This window comes from Macaca thibetana, chromosome 1 (genome assembly GCF_024542745.1).
Source record: "Macaca thibetana thibetana isolate TM-01 chromosome 1, ASM2454274v1, whole genome shotgun sequence".
Taxonomy (NCBI): domain Eukaryota; kingdom Metazoa; phylum Chordata; class Mammalia; order Primates; family Cercopithecidae; genus Macaca; species Macaca thibetana.
In genome coordinates this window covers 14,017,636-14,033,116 of record NC_065578.1, presented here as the reverse complement: position 1 = coordinate 14,033,116, position 15,481 = coordinate 14,017,636, and the positions used below count along the sequence as shown (strand labels likewise).

Below are 15,481 nucleotides of genomic sequence, written 5' to 3'. Positions count from 1 at the left end.
CTTTTGAATGCTTTGCTGCTTAGAAATTTCTTCTGCCAGTACACTAAATTATCTCTCTCAAGTTTAAAGTTCCACAAATCTTTAGGGCAGGGGCAAAATGCCACCAGCCTCTTTGCTAAAACATAACAAGAGTCACCTTTGCTCCAGTTCCCAACAAGTTCCTCATCTCCATCTGAGACTACCTCAGCCTGGGCCTGATTGTCCATATTGCTATCAGGCTTTTTGTCAAAGCCATTCAGCAAGTCTTTAGAAAGTTCCAAACTTTCCCACATTTTCCTGTTTTCTTCTGAGCCCTCCAAACTGTTCCAACCTCTGTTAGTCAGTTCCAAAGTTGCTTCCACATTTTCAGGTATCTTTTCAGCAATGCCCCACTGTATTGGTACCAATTTAGTGTATTAGTTTGTTTTCACACTGCTGATAAAGTCATACCTGATACTGGGAAGAAAAAGAGGTTTATTTGGACTTACAGTTCCACATGGTCGGGGAGGCCTCAGAATCATGGTGGGAAGTGAAAGGCACTTCTTACATGGTGGCAGCAAGAGAAAATGAGGAAGAAGCAAAAGTGGAAACCCCCGATAAACCCATCAGATCTCCTGAGACTTATTCACTATAATGAGAACAGCACAGGAAATACTGGCCCCCACGATTCAATTACCTCCCCCTGGGTCCTTCCCACAACACATGGGATTTCTGGGATACAATTCAAGTTGAGATTTGGTGGGGATGCAGCCAAGCCATATCAGCTCCCATTTTGCAAGTGAGGAAATCAAGACTCAGGGGGTGAGGTTGCTTGCTTGGGATTGCACAGATCAGTCAGTGGTAGAGTTATGATCCAAATCCAGGCTTTAGTTGCCTGCTTCTAGTTCTTCCCACTTATCACGTGGCTCTAGGAACCAGCATTAAGAGCCTGAGGCCGTGAAGCATGGTAGGGACACAGGAGCCAGACTGCCGTCTGCAAAATTGGTCTCTGCGTAAAGGTAGGGAGGACACCAATTCTGTCCCACTTTTTAATTCTGTAAGTGCGGTGACGGTCGTAATTTCACGGTTGTTGAAAGTATTTTAATAAGTTAGTACATGTAAGAGTACTCAGACCATGCCTGGCGCACACATAGATACTAGCTCTGATTATTCTACGATGTGTTTTAGCTTCTGCTTCTCTTGCCTGTCTCCAGGAAGTTAGATTGATAATATTTCTGTGTGCATTTGTAAGCCTTGCCTAGGCTCACTTAAACACCAGTGTGACTGTTATTAGGAGGAGTGCAAGAATTCCTGTTAATCATCACATCGTGTTTCAGGCATATCATAACATATGACAGGGTGGGAGTGGGGGGACCCCAACAATGCAGGTACGGTATGCCCTGCACCTGGCCACCAGGTGGCGCTCATAGTCTGTTTTAGTGTCTGTCCCTGAAAACCCTGTGGCTATGACTCGGTGGTAGAATTAACAGAAGGATCAAGGTTTCACAATTTATACGGCCCATTTCGTGCATCACTCACATTTTCCCTGGGGCATCTGAGACACTGGAGAAGGGGTGCTCACTAGAAGATGGAGGGACATGGGCTGCAAAGCCCCAACCCTCTCCGAGGCCATACATGTGCAGGTCTGCACTTTGGAAACTTGGAGTGAAAAAAATTATTTCACTTCTTCCTGTTTTCTGTGGGGCCATGCAATGCTCCCATAAAAAGGCACTTGGATTTTTTGTTTTAAAAGTTACAGCTCTTCTCAGCTTAATGCTTTTGTTTGCATACCAGAGGCACAACACAGAGAGAAACTTCCAGAAGGGATGGGAAAACACATCCCCCAGACTCCAGTGCTGTCTGACAGACAGGAAATGTTTCAATCTAAGTATCAGAGCTTTAGGATATCAGACTGTGGGAAAACTCCAAGTGGTCTTCAAACATCTTCATCAATTTCATGACCAAAATAAATATCCATATTGTCCATAATTGGCATAAATCCCCAGGTGTTTAGTGCCTGTTATACTGTGTAATAAAATGGGCCCTGGGTCATAAGAAAGTTAATAGTGCTAGGAAGACTGATTGCTTCAAGATACTAATTCAGCTTCTAATTAGCACAGGCAGCGCAGACTGCATGGCGGTACGCGTTGTCTTGGGGTATCGGATCAGATCGAAGGGCTTTGAGAGCAAATCGTTATGCACACACTTTCAGGAGACCCGGGAGAATAAAGTAATCAGAACAATAAATCAACCTGCCATGTGGCTTATACGTCTGCTTGAATGTTCTGTTGGCAGTAGAATATTTAAGAGACTAAAATGTGAGCAGATGAAACTTGATTTGGATTCAGACCAACTGCACCCTTTAGCTTAGAAATGCTTTGTTATAAAATTATCATCTTTCAATTATGAGCCAAGATCAAAGTGGGGGGAGGAGTATTAATTAGTCAGAGTAATTCTTTCTTTCTTTCTTTTTTTTTTTTTTTTTTTTTGAGACAGAATCTTGCTCTGTTGCCCAGGCTGAAGTGCCGTGGCACAATCTCAGCTCACTACAACCTCCACCACCCAGGATCAAGTGATTCTCCTGCCTCAGCCTCCCGAGTGCTGGGATTACAGGCGTGAGCCACCGCGCCTGGCCATCACTGACCAATTTTAAAGTAAAAAAAAGGAATTTGAATCAAGTTTCAAGAGAAACATACATGACTGGTAAATTCAGAAATTCCAGGTGAAGAATTTTTGTTTGATGAAATTCCCTGTAAGGGAACCAGTAACTAACTGCCTTCAGGGTTTGGTAAAGGCCTCTGTGTTTGGAACACTGGGCGGTTCCTTTTCCCCACTTAGCTAACTGCCCATAGCGCTCTCTGGCTGGGGCTGGATTTGGGTGAGATGCAGTCACTGAAGTGACAGCATCGTGGGGAAATAGGAAATTGGGGTGAGAACATGGGGTCTGCGAGAAGGTGGACATGAGTTCAAATTGCACCGCCACCTCTCATGTGCTGCGCAAGCTGTAAGCAGTTCCTGGGTGTCTCTGGGCCTGTCTTAGACTTTTTTCTTTCTTTCTTTTTGAGACAGGGTCTCACTCTGTCACCCAGGTTGGAGTGCAGTGGCGCAATCTCGGTTCACTAACCTCTGCTTCCCAGGTTCAGCCTCAGCCTCCCGAGTAGTTGGGATTACAGGCATGCACTACCATGCCTGGCAAATTTTTGTATTTTTAATAGAGACAGGGTTTCACCATATTGGCCAGGCTGGTCTTGAACTCCTGACCTCAAGTGATCCGCCTGCCTCGGCCTCCCAAAGTGCCAGATTACTGGTGTGAGCCACCGTGCCTGGCCTGGGCCTGCCTTAGACCCTTCATCTGTAGAATGGATGTGTCAGAGGACTGTGAGGTTTAAATAAGTTAATCCAAAGTGCTTTGTACTAGTTCTTGCTCGTGGCCAGTGCTGAACAACGGCTGATCTTGTTCTTACCATGCTAGGAAACTGCCGAGTCTCTCAGCCTTGTGGATTTGTGTTCTTCACCACCACGCTCCACTGACCACCTGTTCCCTAACTCCGGGTGTCTCACCTTGGTTGGGGCTCTTGGAGCCTCCCAGGCCTTGGTCTGAGAGCTGTGCTGTGCCTCTCAGGCTCTGCCTACCTGGCTCTTCAAGCTCTGGATCTCTTTCTGTTTGGCATCGATGTCTTCATCCAGAACCTGACACTTCTGTGAGATCTCCCTCTCATTCTGCCTGGAGGTGGTGGTCTCCGACAGCTTCTGACTCAGCTCAGCCACTTCCTTCTGCAGGTTTGCTATTATGACGTCTTTGTATTTGGATTCAATTTCATAATCTGAGAGACGGCTGACCTCTTTTCCCAGCAGCAGAATTATTTCATCCTGGGTAGAGATCAGATGGCAAGCTTACTAGGTGTGGGCCTAGGTGTGAGGCTGAGCCCATTTAAAAAGAAAAAAAGGTAGAGGCCAGGTGCGGTGGCTCGCGCCTGTAATACCAGCACTTTGGGAGGCCAAGGCGGGTGGATCGCTTGAGGTCAGGAGTTCAAGACCAGCCTGGCCAACATGGTGAAACCCTGTCGCTACTGAAAATAAAAAAATTAGCTGGGTGTGGTGGTGAGTGCCTGTAATCCCAGCTACTTGGGAGGCTGAGACAGGAGAATCGCTTGAACCCAGGAGGCAGAGGTTGCAGTGGGCCAAGACCATGCCATTGCACTCTAGCCTGGGCAATAAGAGTGAAACTCTGACTCAAAAAAAAGGTAGGAAAATTATAGTGTAATTCTTTTGGGAAAGTAGGGGCAGGCAGGCAGGGAAAAGGCAGACTTTGAGGCTCTGTCACTTGGAAACTCAGAGAGATGATAGTGTGGTGAAAACGACTGCTTGCACATAGACTCCTACAATGCATGTGGATACTTTAGAGGGACAGAAACTTTCCTTTCCCCTAAAATTATACTTTCATATTAAGAACCACCATCCCTCTTGGGAATTTTTGTTGCCAAAAAGTTTACTTATAATATTTTTAGGAATTAACTTACCAGGCCTCAGTCTAACATCTGGGGACCAAGGAAAGGTAATTAAGGAAATGACTCTATTCAACCACATTCTGACTATAATGGGGCTATTTAACTTTACAAATTTAATATATTCTGAAATAGCTTTTCCCCTTTCCTCTCTTCTGTTATTCCCTGGCTCTTTTGGTTATTCACATAAAAACGTATTCCAGGTAACTAAGTCATGAAAAATAAATGAGAGGGGAATGGTGATTTATGTATGTAGGTTCTTGTAAACTTCAGGCTGGAAAAAACTCTGGGCTTGGCAGGCTGTACCCACAGGTCTCATTAACCCAGTCTCCCATCTCTCCAAAAGAAAAAACACTGTAGCCGAAGAATTGGTTAGGCTTCCCGAAAAAGGGGGAAAAAGTCCCCCAAACTTCTCGCCAGAACTCATCAATAAAATATCAGGAAGACTGAGAACAAAAATTCCCCGACGTGATTCATAGGCAGCTACAGAGTTCCTGATCAGTTACTTTGAGAGGAAACTCTGTTCTCCATGCAATTTTCCACTGGTTGGAAGGAGGCGGGTGGGCAGTTTCCAGGCCAGCGCATTGCCTGGGGAGCTCAACCTTCTAGCTTGCTAACCTGGGGCACCACCGGGTTTTGGTCATGATGGAGCCCGACTGCTGCCCAGGGTCTGTCCTTGGGTCCCTGTGAGTGCTTGTGGCAACATTTCAAAGGACAGCCTCAAACAGAGTCCATGCTCTGGGGCAGCCCCTTGCCTCATCCAATATGAGTTACCCAAGGGCTCCATTTCCAGCCAGGTGTTTGTTCAATATCCACACAACAAACATGTATTGAGCATCTACTGTGTGCCATGCGTGTGCTGGGCACTGAAGTATAGAGAAGCCTGCAGCTTACGGTGCACAGCTACGGTTCCTGCCTTTCTAGTGAGGACCCTGTGACTTCCCTGAGGGAGCACCCCTGACCCTTCCACGTGGTCTTGGCAGGAGGGTCAGTTATGTGCCCTGATCCTTCCTGTCCCGCCTGCCATTGTGCATGTGACCCAGGCTGGTCAGTTGGCATTTTCTCAGAGATTTCATGTATTTCTTAAAAGAGGAAGAAGCTCTTGCTTCCTTTGGGATCATAATCTTTAGAGACTTCAGTTTGTTTACAGTCATGTTTTCCAACAAAAGCAGCCAGCCTGCTGCAGAAAGCAAAACTATGAGGGAAACAGTGGAGAAATTGATAGCGGGGAGCACCCTGATCATTTAAGCTCCTAGATCCAGTCATGCCTGAAGCTGGTTGGCTTTTATATTTTCCAATAAAATAAGACAATAAAAAATGTTCTTTTCCTTCCTTCCTTCCTTCCTTTTCTTCCTTTTCTTCCCTTTCTTCCCTTTTTCTTTTCTTTTCTTTCTTTCCTCTTTCCTTTCTCTTTCCTTCCTTTCCTTTCTTTCTTTCTTTCTTTCCTTCTTTCTTTCTTTCTTTCCTTCTTTCTTTCTTTCTTTCTGACACGGTCTTGCTCTGTCACCCAAACTGGAGCACAGTAGTGCAATCACAGCTCATTGCAGCCTTGATCCCCTGGGCTCCAGTGATTCTCCCACCTCAGCCTCCCTAGTAGCTGGGACTATAGGCAAGTTCCACTATGTGTGGCAAATTTTTTTTTTTTTTTTTGCAGAGATGGAGTCTTACTATGTTCCCTAGGCTGGGTGTGAACTCCTGGGCTCAGGTGATCCTCCTGCTTGGCCTCCCAAAGTGCTGGGATTACAGGCGTGAGCCATTGAGCCCAGCCTATTTTTTCTTAAATCAATTTGTTTGTTGTCACTTGCACTTGAAGGAGTCCTGACAAGTCAGGGCATAAATACTTCATAAATAGTAAAAATTTAGAAATGTGGTTGCATCCTATTTCCAGCTTAACAACTGTGGTGGATTAAAAATGGCTACAAATAACTTTGCAGCTTCTGCCATCAAGCAGTGGAGTGTATTTCCCCAGCCCCTAAATCTAGGCTGGCCCTGTGATCTGCTTTGACCAAGAGAAAGTGATAGACATGATGTTGGGTGGTCTCTAAGCAATTTCTTAAGAGGCTGTACAGCTTCTGTCCTGGACATCTGGAAACCCAAAGACCACTGTACTGCTATGAAGAAGCCCAGGATGAAAAGCCACATGCAGAGAGGGCTCACAATTCCATTAGTGGTGATTTTTAATGGTGAGATTTTGGTGCACCTATCACCCGAGCGGTATACACTGCATCATATTTGTAGACTTTGATCCCTCACCCTCCTCCCACTCTTCCCCCCAAATCCCCAAAGCCCACTGTATCATCCTGCTGCCTTTGTGTCCTCATAGCTTAGCTCCCACATATCAGTGAGAACATACGATGTTTGGTTTTCCATTCCTGAGTTACTTCACTTAGAATAATAGTCTCCAATCTCATCCAGGTCACTGCAAATGCTGTTAATTCATTCCTTTTTATGGCTGTGTAGTATTCCATTGAATATATATACCACAGTTTCTTTACCCACTCGTTGATGGATGGGCATTTGGATTGGTTCCGTGATTTTGCAATTGTGAATTGTGCTGCTATAAACATGTGTGTGCAAGTATCTTTTTCAAATAATGACTGCTTTTCCTCTGAGTAGATACCTAGTAGCGGGATTTCCAGGTCAAATGGTGGTTCTGCTTTTAGTTATTTAAGGCATCTCCATGCTGTTTTCCATAGTGGCTGCACTAGTTTACTCATGTAACCAAATACCACCTGTACCCCAATAACTTAAGGAAAAATTAAAAAAATAAAACTAATAAAAACTCTATAAAAACTTCAAAAAAAAAATAAGTCTGTGGGAAGAAACTAAAAAAAAAAATAACAAACAAACAAAAAAACTACTTCCAGGTGTCCCAACTGAGGTCCCAGACATGGGAATGAGGACTTCTGAGACCATCAGTCCCTGCCACGCCACTGGCTGACTGCGGTTGCGTGAGTGAGGCAGAAGATACCAGCAGGAGAACCTTCCAAGGCGACCCATAGAATTGTGGGAAATAAATTGCTGTTTCAAGCCACAAAGTTTTGGGCTCGCTTGTTTACAGCAATGGGTAACTGACAGAGCATCCAAACCTGACTTCCCACCTTACTCACCCTTGCTGCAGCTTCCTGGAAATGTCACTCCCACGTGTGACAAGAGCTCCAGGTGGCTCTGCTCCTTACAGACTCTGAGAATTGCTGCAGGCTCAGGCCCTGATCTTCAGGGGAAGCATGGCATTGTTGGACTACTGCTTTTAGTATTAGGTTGGTGCAAAAGTAGTCGATTATAATACAATTTTCAGGTTGTGGCTAAGTGAGGCGAAATCAGCCTGGATCCATCCTTCCCAGGTATGCTTACATTCATCTGTTCTGACCTCTCTTCCTGTCTCACTCTCTAAACCTCTCTGGTTCTTTAACAAGTCTTTCTCATTTGCTCAGTCATCTCTGACCTCAGCTCTCACTTCCTCCTACTAGGGAAGTTAACCAGACCTGGGTGTGAATCCCAATTCTGCCCCTTGTACTGTGTAACCTTGGGCAAGTTACTTAACCTCTCTGAGCTCCAGTTTCCTCCTTGTTAAGTGAGGGTGATCAAAAACCTCTTTTGAAGACAGCAAAGATTAAACGAGCGAATGAATGTTAAGTGCATGGGATGCAGTCCAGCTCACAGTAGATGCTTCATAAACATTGGTTGCGGAGGTCATAATTAGAATAAAACATCTGGTTGAATGTCTTAGGGAATAAGAGGTGGTTTCTTGGAAGCAGGATAAGGGCACTTCTGGGCCACAGAGAAGAACAGGCATCAGCAAGTCCCTCTGCAGTGTGATTGCTGCTGCAGCTCCACCCTTCCCCAGACCCCTCCCTCACCTTGTCCTGCTGGGCCAAGTCCTCCTCCACATAAATCTCCGCGGGGGGAACTGCCCCAGGAATCCCCTCAGCCAGTGGTGTTTCCGACAGTTTCATGGCATTGGTCCACACTAAGGCGTGAGATCAGCAGAGAGCACAAAAGACATCATGAGTTTCCCTGAGGCCTGAAGAAGATGTTCACATTAGCCTTCCTGTTTGTCTCCCCCCAGACATAGACACTTTATGTAATTTAAAAATTACAGGCCGGGCGTGGTGGCTCACACCTGTAATCCTGGCACTTTGGGAGGCCAAGGTGGGCGGATCACGTGGTCAGGAGATTGAGACCATCCTGGCTAATACAGTGAAACCCCGTCTCTACTTAAAATAGAAAAAATTAGCCAGGCATGGTGGCGGGCACCTATAGTCCCAGCTACTCCGGAGGCTGAGGCAGGAGAATGGCGTGAACCCGGGAGGTGGAGCTTGCAGTGAGTCGAGATCACGCCACTGCACTCCAGCCTGGGTGACAGAGCAAGACTCTGTCTCAAAAAAAAAAAATTACAAAGTGGTGTGCGTGCTCACTGAAAAGCAGTGAAAGCATCACGGAAGGACCAGAAACAGAAAGGGCCACCTCCTTCCTTCTTCCTGTGCTAACTGTGCTGTTACCTAACATGATGTGTCTTTTTCCAGACCTTTTTCCTATGCCACAGAACAGCGGGTGATCTAGGACAGATCATTTAATCTCCTGGGCAGGTCATTTAATACCTTTTAGCCTTAGTTTCCACACATATCATTGAGGGGCATGAATAGTCTGTATCATAAAGGGCAACTGTGAGGAGTAAATGAAACATTAGGTAGAGCAGGGACTGGCCAACTACAGCCCTGGGGCTGAATGCAGCCCACTGCCTATGACTGAAAGTACAGTTTTATTGGAATGTGGCCACAGTTACTCATGTATGTATCATCTATGGCTGCTTTTGTGCCACAAATACAGAGAGTTGAGTAGTTGCAACACAGACTGTATGGCCCTCAAAGCCTTATTTATATCTGGTTCTGTGATACTGGGACTTATAACAAGAAGTAGATACAGCTGGCCCTCCATATGTGTGGGTTCCACATTTGTGGAGTCAACCAACTGTGGATTGAAAATATATATGTGTGTGTGTGTGTGTGTGTGTGTGTGTGTGTGTGTGTGTGTGTAGAGAGAGAGAGAAAGAGAGAGAGAGACAGACAGACAGACACGGTCTTGCTCTGTCACCCAGTCTAGAGTGCAGTAGCATGATCACGGGTCACTGCAGCCTTGACCTCCTGAGTTCAATTGATCTTCCCACCTCAGGCTCCCAAGTAGTCGGGACTACAGGTGCATGCATGCTACCGTGCTTGGCTAATTTTTAATTTTGTTGTAGAGACAGGAATTTGCTATGTTATCCAGGCTGGTCTCAAACCTCTAAGCTTAAGTGATCCTGCTGTCTCAGCCTCCCAAAGCACTGGGATTACAGATGGGAGCCACTATGCCTGGCCAAAAATACTTCTTAAAAACCCAATAAAAAATAACGATACAACAATAAAAATACAGCATAACAACTAGCGACATGGCATTCATATCATATTTTGTAAGTGAGGGAACCGAAGTACAGGGACGCCAAGTACTTTCTGAAGGTCCCACAGCTGGTGAGTGATAGAGTCAAGATTTGAACCCAGGTTTGTCTGATCCAGAGCCTGTATTCATAACCATTATGCAGTAAATGTATTGACCTTCATGATATAGTGTTACATTTCAAAAAGTAGGATACCAGTGTTAGGGTCAAACAATCCCATTATTATTCCATTACTTACAGTATATACAAATCAGGATGGTATCTTTAAAAATCACCCCATGCCTTTCCATTCTCCATTCTAATTCTTCCTCCCTCACCTGTATGAGCTTTGCCATTAAGATTCGGCCTTGGAGCTGCGGCCTTACTGCCTGTTGGAGAAGGGCGAGCACCACCAAGACAGGGGGCCTTGACCAGGGCGATTCTGCCCCTCAGGTGACATTTGGTAATATCTGGGGACAATTTTGAGCACCACAGCTTGAGTGGGGGAGATCTGCTGAGAGCATCGAGTGGGTAGAAGCCAGGGATGTTGCTAAACACTCAGCAATGCACAGGCTGGGCCAGGCCTGGTGGCTCACGCCTGTAATCACAGCACAATGGAAGGCCGAGGCGGGCAGATCACTTGAGGACAGGAGTTCGAGACCAGCCTGGCCAACATGGCGAAACTCCATTTCCACTACAAATACAAAAATTAGCCAGGCGTGGTGGCGGGCGCCTGAATCCTAGCTACTTGGGAGGCTGAGGCAGGAGAAATCGCTTGAACCCGGAGGTAGAGGTTGCAGCGACCCAAGATTGCACCACTGCACTCCAGCCTGGGTTACAGAGCGAGCCTTTGCCTCAAAACAACGCCCTATGACAAACAATTATCCGGCCCCAAATGTCAGCAGTGCCAAGATTGAGAAACCCTGACCGAGAACAAATACGCCCTTGGCTTTGTGTTTCCAAACAGAATTTTTCAAATCTAAAGCAAGGCAATGGTCTAAAAGCAAAACAATTTTGTTTGAAGAGTCCGGCTTTGTTAAGAGAGGAAAGAGCTTCTTCAGATTCCTCAAAAATGGGTGCTTTCAATGAAGAGCCAACCTGGAGTCCTGGCATCGGCAGTGTTCTCCTAAGCATGGAGTAGAGGGGCCCGGGTCTGACACGAGGGATCTCTTCTCTACAGGAAGATGAAAGGCCCTCTCCACATCAGGGGAATGCGGTGGAAGTTTGGGAGCGGACATCACGATGCCTTCCCAACCCAGATGACACCCCAGTGGGAGGCTGTAGAGGAGAAACCCAGGTAGATGAGGGCCTCAAAGCCTTGGGACCGCTCATGGCTCATTCACTTCCCAAGTTCAACACGGCATTGGAGAAACAGGTGGAGAAATCTACTCATCAACAACTGAGTGTAAAAAGAAAGAAACAGCACCTGTGTCCACCAATGAAGAATGGATAAAGAGGAATCTGTGTTACGTTCATGGAATGTGACTCAATGAGAACAAGGAACAACTTTTTTTTTTTTTTTTTTTTTTTTTTTTTTTGAGATAGAGTCTCGCTCTGTCGCCCAGGCTGGAGTGCAGTGGCACAATCTCGGCTCACTGCAACCTCTGCCTCCTGGGTTCAAGCGATTCTCCTGCCTCAGCCTCCTGAGTAGCTGGCATTACAGGTGTGCACCACCACACCCAGCTAATTTTTGTATTTTCAGTAGAGATGGGGTTTCACCATGTTGGTCAGGCTGGTCTCAAACTCCTGACCTCGTGATCTACCCTCCTCGGCCCCCCAAAGTGCTGGGATTACAGGTGTGAGCCACTGTGTCCGGCCACAAGGAACAACTTGTAAGACACACAGCAAAATGGATGAATCTCAGAAATATGCAGAGTGAAAAAAGCCTCACGTGAAAACATACACTACATGATTCCATGTATTTGAGAATCTCGAGCAGGAATCTCTAATCCATGGTGGAAAAAGAATTGGAAGAGTGGTTACCTCTGGGGGAAGGGGTTGGGAAGTGACTTGGAAGGGACCTGAGGGAGCTTCCTGGGGTGACGGTGATGTTCTTGTCAGGGGTTTGGGTTACACAGGTGTATACAATTGTCAAAACGTAGTAAGTGTTCACTCAAGATCTGTGCATTTCATTGAGTGGCAGCCAATCTCCAAGATGGTCTTGGTGATTCTTGTCCCTGTATTCATGCCCCTATATAGTCATCTCCAATGCTGGATGAAGCTTGTATTAACATGCTCAGGTTGCCATGACAAAATACCACAGGCTAGGGAGCTCAATAACAGGAATTAATTTTCCTTTATTAAACTTTTAATTCTTTCTTTTAAAAATAGAGATAGGGTCTTGCTATGTGTTCCCAGCTGGCCTTGAACTCCTAGCCTCAAGGGATTCTCCTGCCTCGGCCTCCCAAACTGCTGGGATTACAGGGGTGAGCCACTGCACCTGGCCGAAATTTATTTTCTCAAGTTTTAGAGGTTGCAAGATCCAGGCGTTGGCCAGGTGGTTTCTCCCGAGGCCTCTCTCCTTGGCTTGCAGATGGCCACCTTCTCATTATGTCCCCACATGGTCTTTCTTCTGGTGTCGCTGGTGTCCTAATCGCCTCCTCTCACAAGGACAGCAGTCAGATTGGATTAGGGCCCACCCCAACAACCTCACTTTAACTTAATTACCTCTTTAAAGGTGGATGGATCACCTGAGGTCAGGAGTTCGAGACCAGCCTGGCCAACACGGTGAAATCCCATCTCTACTAAAAACACAAAAATTAGCTACGTGTGGTGGTGGGTGCCTGTAATCCCAGCTACTCAGGAGGCTGAGGCAGGAGAATCACTTGAACCTGGGAGGCAGAGGTTTCAGTGAGTCGAGATCACGCCACTGTACTCCAGCCTAGGTGACTGAGACTCAGTTTCAAAAAGAAAGAAAAAAAAAAAAAGAAAAGAAGGAAGAAAGAAAGGCACTCTTTAAACACAGGTTCTGTGGTACTGGGGATTAGGGCTTCAACATATGAATTCTGAGAGAACACAATTCAGCCATAACAGAGCTTATCCAAGTAACCAAGGCTACTGGAGAAATGATGGAGTTTGACTCCTGAGGCTGGATCTTAAGACACATGTGGCTGCTGCTTTTCTCTCTAGGACCACTCTTTTGGAGGAAGCTGGCAGCCATTTCATGAGGAGACTCAAGCAGCCTAGGAAAGGTGGCAGTGGTGAAGAACTGAGGCTTCCTGCTGTCAGCTAGTGAGGAACGGAGGCCTCTTCCCACACGGATGTGAGTGAACTACCCAGGAGATGTGTCCTCCAGCCCTAGGCAGGCCTTCAGAGGACCGCAGCTTTCGTCAAAAGCTTCATGCAACCTCCTGAGAGTCCCTGAACCACACCATCCTGCGAAGCTACTCCCAAATGCCTGACCCGCAGAAACTGTATAAGATAATGCATAGGGTTTTGGTTTGTTTTAGGGCGCTATGTGTTAGGGTAATTGGTTATAAATTGGTAACTAATACACACTGTATGTTAATTTTACACAAAAAGACAAAAACTGTTGAACTCTAGTTAATGGTACACATGCTAAATGTTTAGGGCGAAGTCTACAGCTGTAGGAAACTTATTTTTAAATGCATCCAAAATTAAGATCGATTAATGAATTAACAGAATGACTGATAGACAGATAGATATATAATAAAAGTATAGCAAAATGGGCCAGGCGTGGTTGACTCACGCCTGTAATCCCAGCACTTTGGGAGACCGAGGTGGGTGGATCACTTGAGGTCAGGAGTTGAGACCAGCCTGGCCAACATGGCAAAACCTCCTCTCTACTAAAAATACAAAAATTAGCTGGGCATGGTGGTTTGTGCCTGTAATCCCAGCTACTAGGGAGGCTGAAGCAGGAGAATCACTTGAACCCAGGAGGCGGAGATCATGCCATTGCACTCCAGCCTGGGAGACAGAGCAAGACTCTGTCTCAAAAAAAAAAAAAAAAAAAGAGTATAGTAAAATGTTAATGGTAAATATAGGTGGGGATGGGGGTCACTGTAAAATTCTTTTTACTTTGCTGTATGTTTAAAAAATGTTCGTATTAAGGCCGGGTGCAGTGGCTCACGTCTGTAATCCCAGCACTTTGGGAGGCCAAGGCAGGCGGATCACAAGGTTGGGAGATCGAGACCATCCTGGCTAACACGGTGAAACCCCATCTCTACTTAAAAAAAAATAATAAAAATAAAAATAAAAATTAGCCAAGCATGGTGGTGAGCACCTATAATTCCAGCTACTTGGGAGGCTAAGGCAGGAGAATCACTTGAACCCAGGAGGTGGAGATCGCGACACTGTACTCCAGCCTGGGTGACAGAGCAAGACTCTGTCTTTAAAAAAAAAAAAAAAAAAAGAGTACAGTAAAATGTTAATGGGAGATTTAGGTGGGGAGGGGGGTCACTATAAACTTCTTTTTACTTTGCTGTATGTTTAAAAAATGTTCATATTACGGCCAGGCGTGGTGGCTCACGTGTATAATCCCAGCACTTTGGGAGGCCAAGGTGGGCAGATCACAAGGTCGGGAAATCGAGACCATCCTGGCTAACACAGTGAAACCCCGTCTCTACTAAAAATAAAAAAAAAAAAAAAAAAAAATTAGCCGAGCATGGTGGTAGGCACCTGTAGTCCCAGCCACTTGGGAGGCTGAGGCAGGAGAATGGCATGAACCCGGGAGGTGGAGCTTGCAGTGAGCCGAGATCACACCACTGCACTCCAGCCTGGGCAACAGAGCGAGACTCCATCTCAAAAAAAAAAAAAAAAAAAAAAAAAAAAAAAAAAAAAAAAAAAAAAAAGTTCATATTAAAATGTTGGGGGAAAATGGCTGAGTCATTTTTCGCTGTGGGTGGTAGGTATGTGGCGGTGCATTTGATGATGATGATGACGTAAACCGTGGACACACATTGCCTTTTCTCTTCAGCTTGCATGTGTCACAATAATAATTATTATTTTAGTGACTGAGGAAGGTGACTACATGAATGGTCTTGAGCAAGACGGGGGAAAGATATGGAAGCCGCTGGGAGATACCTGGGGACTCAGAAGGGCCTGGGGCTGGGACAAAGAGGACAGAGAGTGGGACCTTGATGCCAGAGGCTAGGGAGGAACTCCGGGAACCACGCCTGGGGACTAAACTGACCAGCTCTTCCGCCAGTGAGGCTGCTGAGGCCAAGAGGACAGTGACAGATAGGAAGTTTCCTCCCCAAGTGCCATGAGGCTTTCAAGGGGGTAGTGGGGAAGGAAGGACACCCTGGAGGTTGTGTGTGTCCCAGAGTGACCAGGCTGTGAGTGGGCTTCACCTAGCTCACCAGCCTTAAATGGGACTGAAAAATGTTAGATTAGATGGGACTGAATATATCTCCTTGGGAGAAGTCATTTTCCTTGATAAGCCTCAGTCTCTTCTGACCTGTAAAATGGTGTTAAAATATTTTAAAACCTCCTAGGGCTGTTGGGGGCAAAGGGGATTGCAATGACTAATATTTTTGCACTTTGAGTCAAAGTGTGTTGACACAGATCCTGTGACACACTCACATGTACACATGCACAGAGGCCACACCCACTGCAGGTGCCCTGGTGTGTGTATACGGACACA

At 46.0% G+C, this 15,481-nt stretch overlaps 1 protein-coding gene across 19 annotated transcripts in view; it reads right to left on the bottom strand.

Moving 5' to 3' along the window:
• The window catches only part of FHAD1 (forkhead associated phosphopeptide binding domain 1), a 155,265-nt gene that overhangs the window by 91,813 nt on the left and 47,971 nt on the right, over nucleotides 1-15,481 (bottom strand). For 18 of the 19 annotated variants that reach the window (XR_007725021.1, XR_007725020.1, XR_007725022.1 and 15 more), the window contains exons 5-6: nucleotides 8,324-8,433; nucleotides 3,592-3,828 (exon numbers count right to left, since the gene is read on the bottom strand). Coding sequence is in view for 16 of the 19 variants with exons in the window: in XM_050787885.1 (XP_050643842.1) it covers nucleotides 3,592-3,828; nucleotides 8,324-8,433 (347 nt within the window). In the remaining 3 variants the exon portion in view is untranslated. The remainder of the gene's footprint in view (nucleotides 1-3,591; nucleotides 3,829-8,323; nucleotides 8,434-15,481) is intronic. The other variant, XM_050787957.1, reaches the window with a different exon arrangement.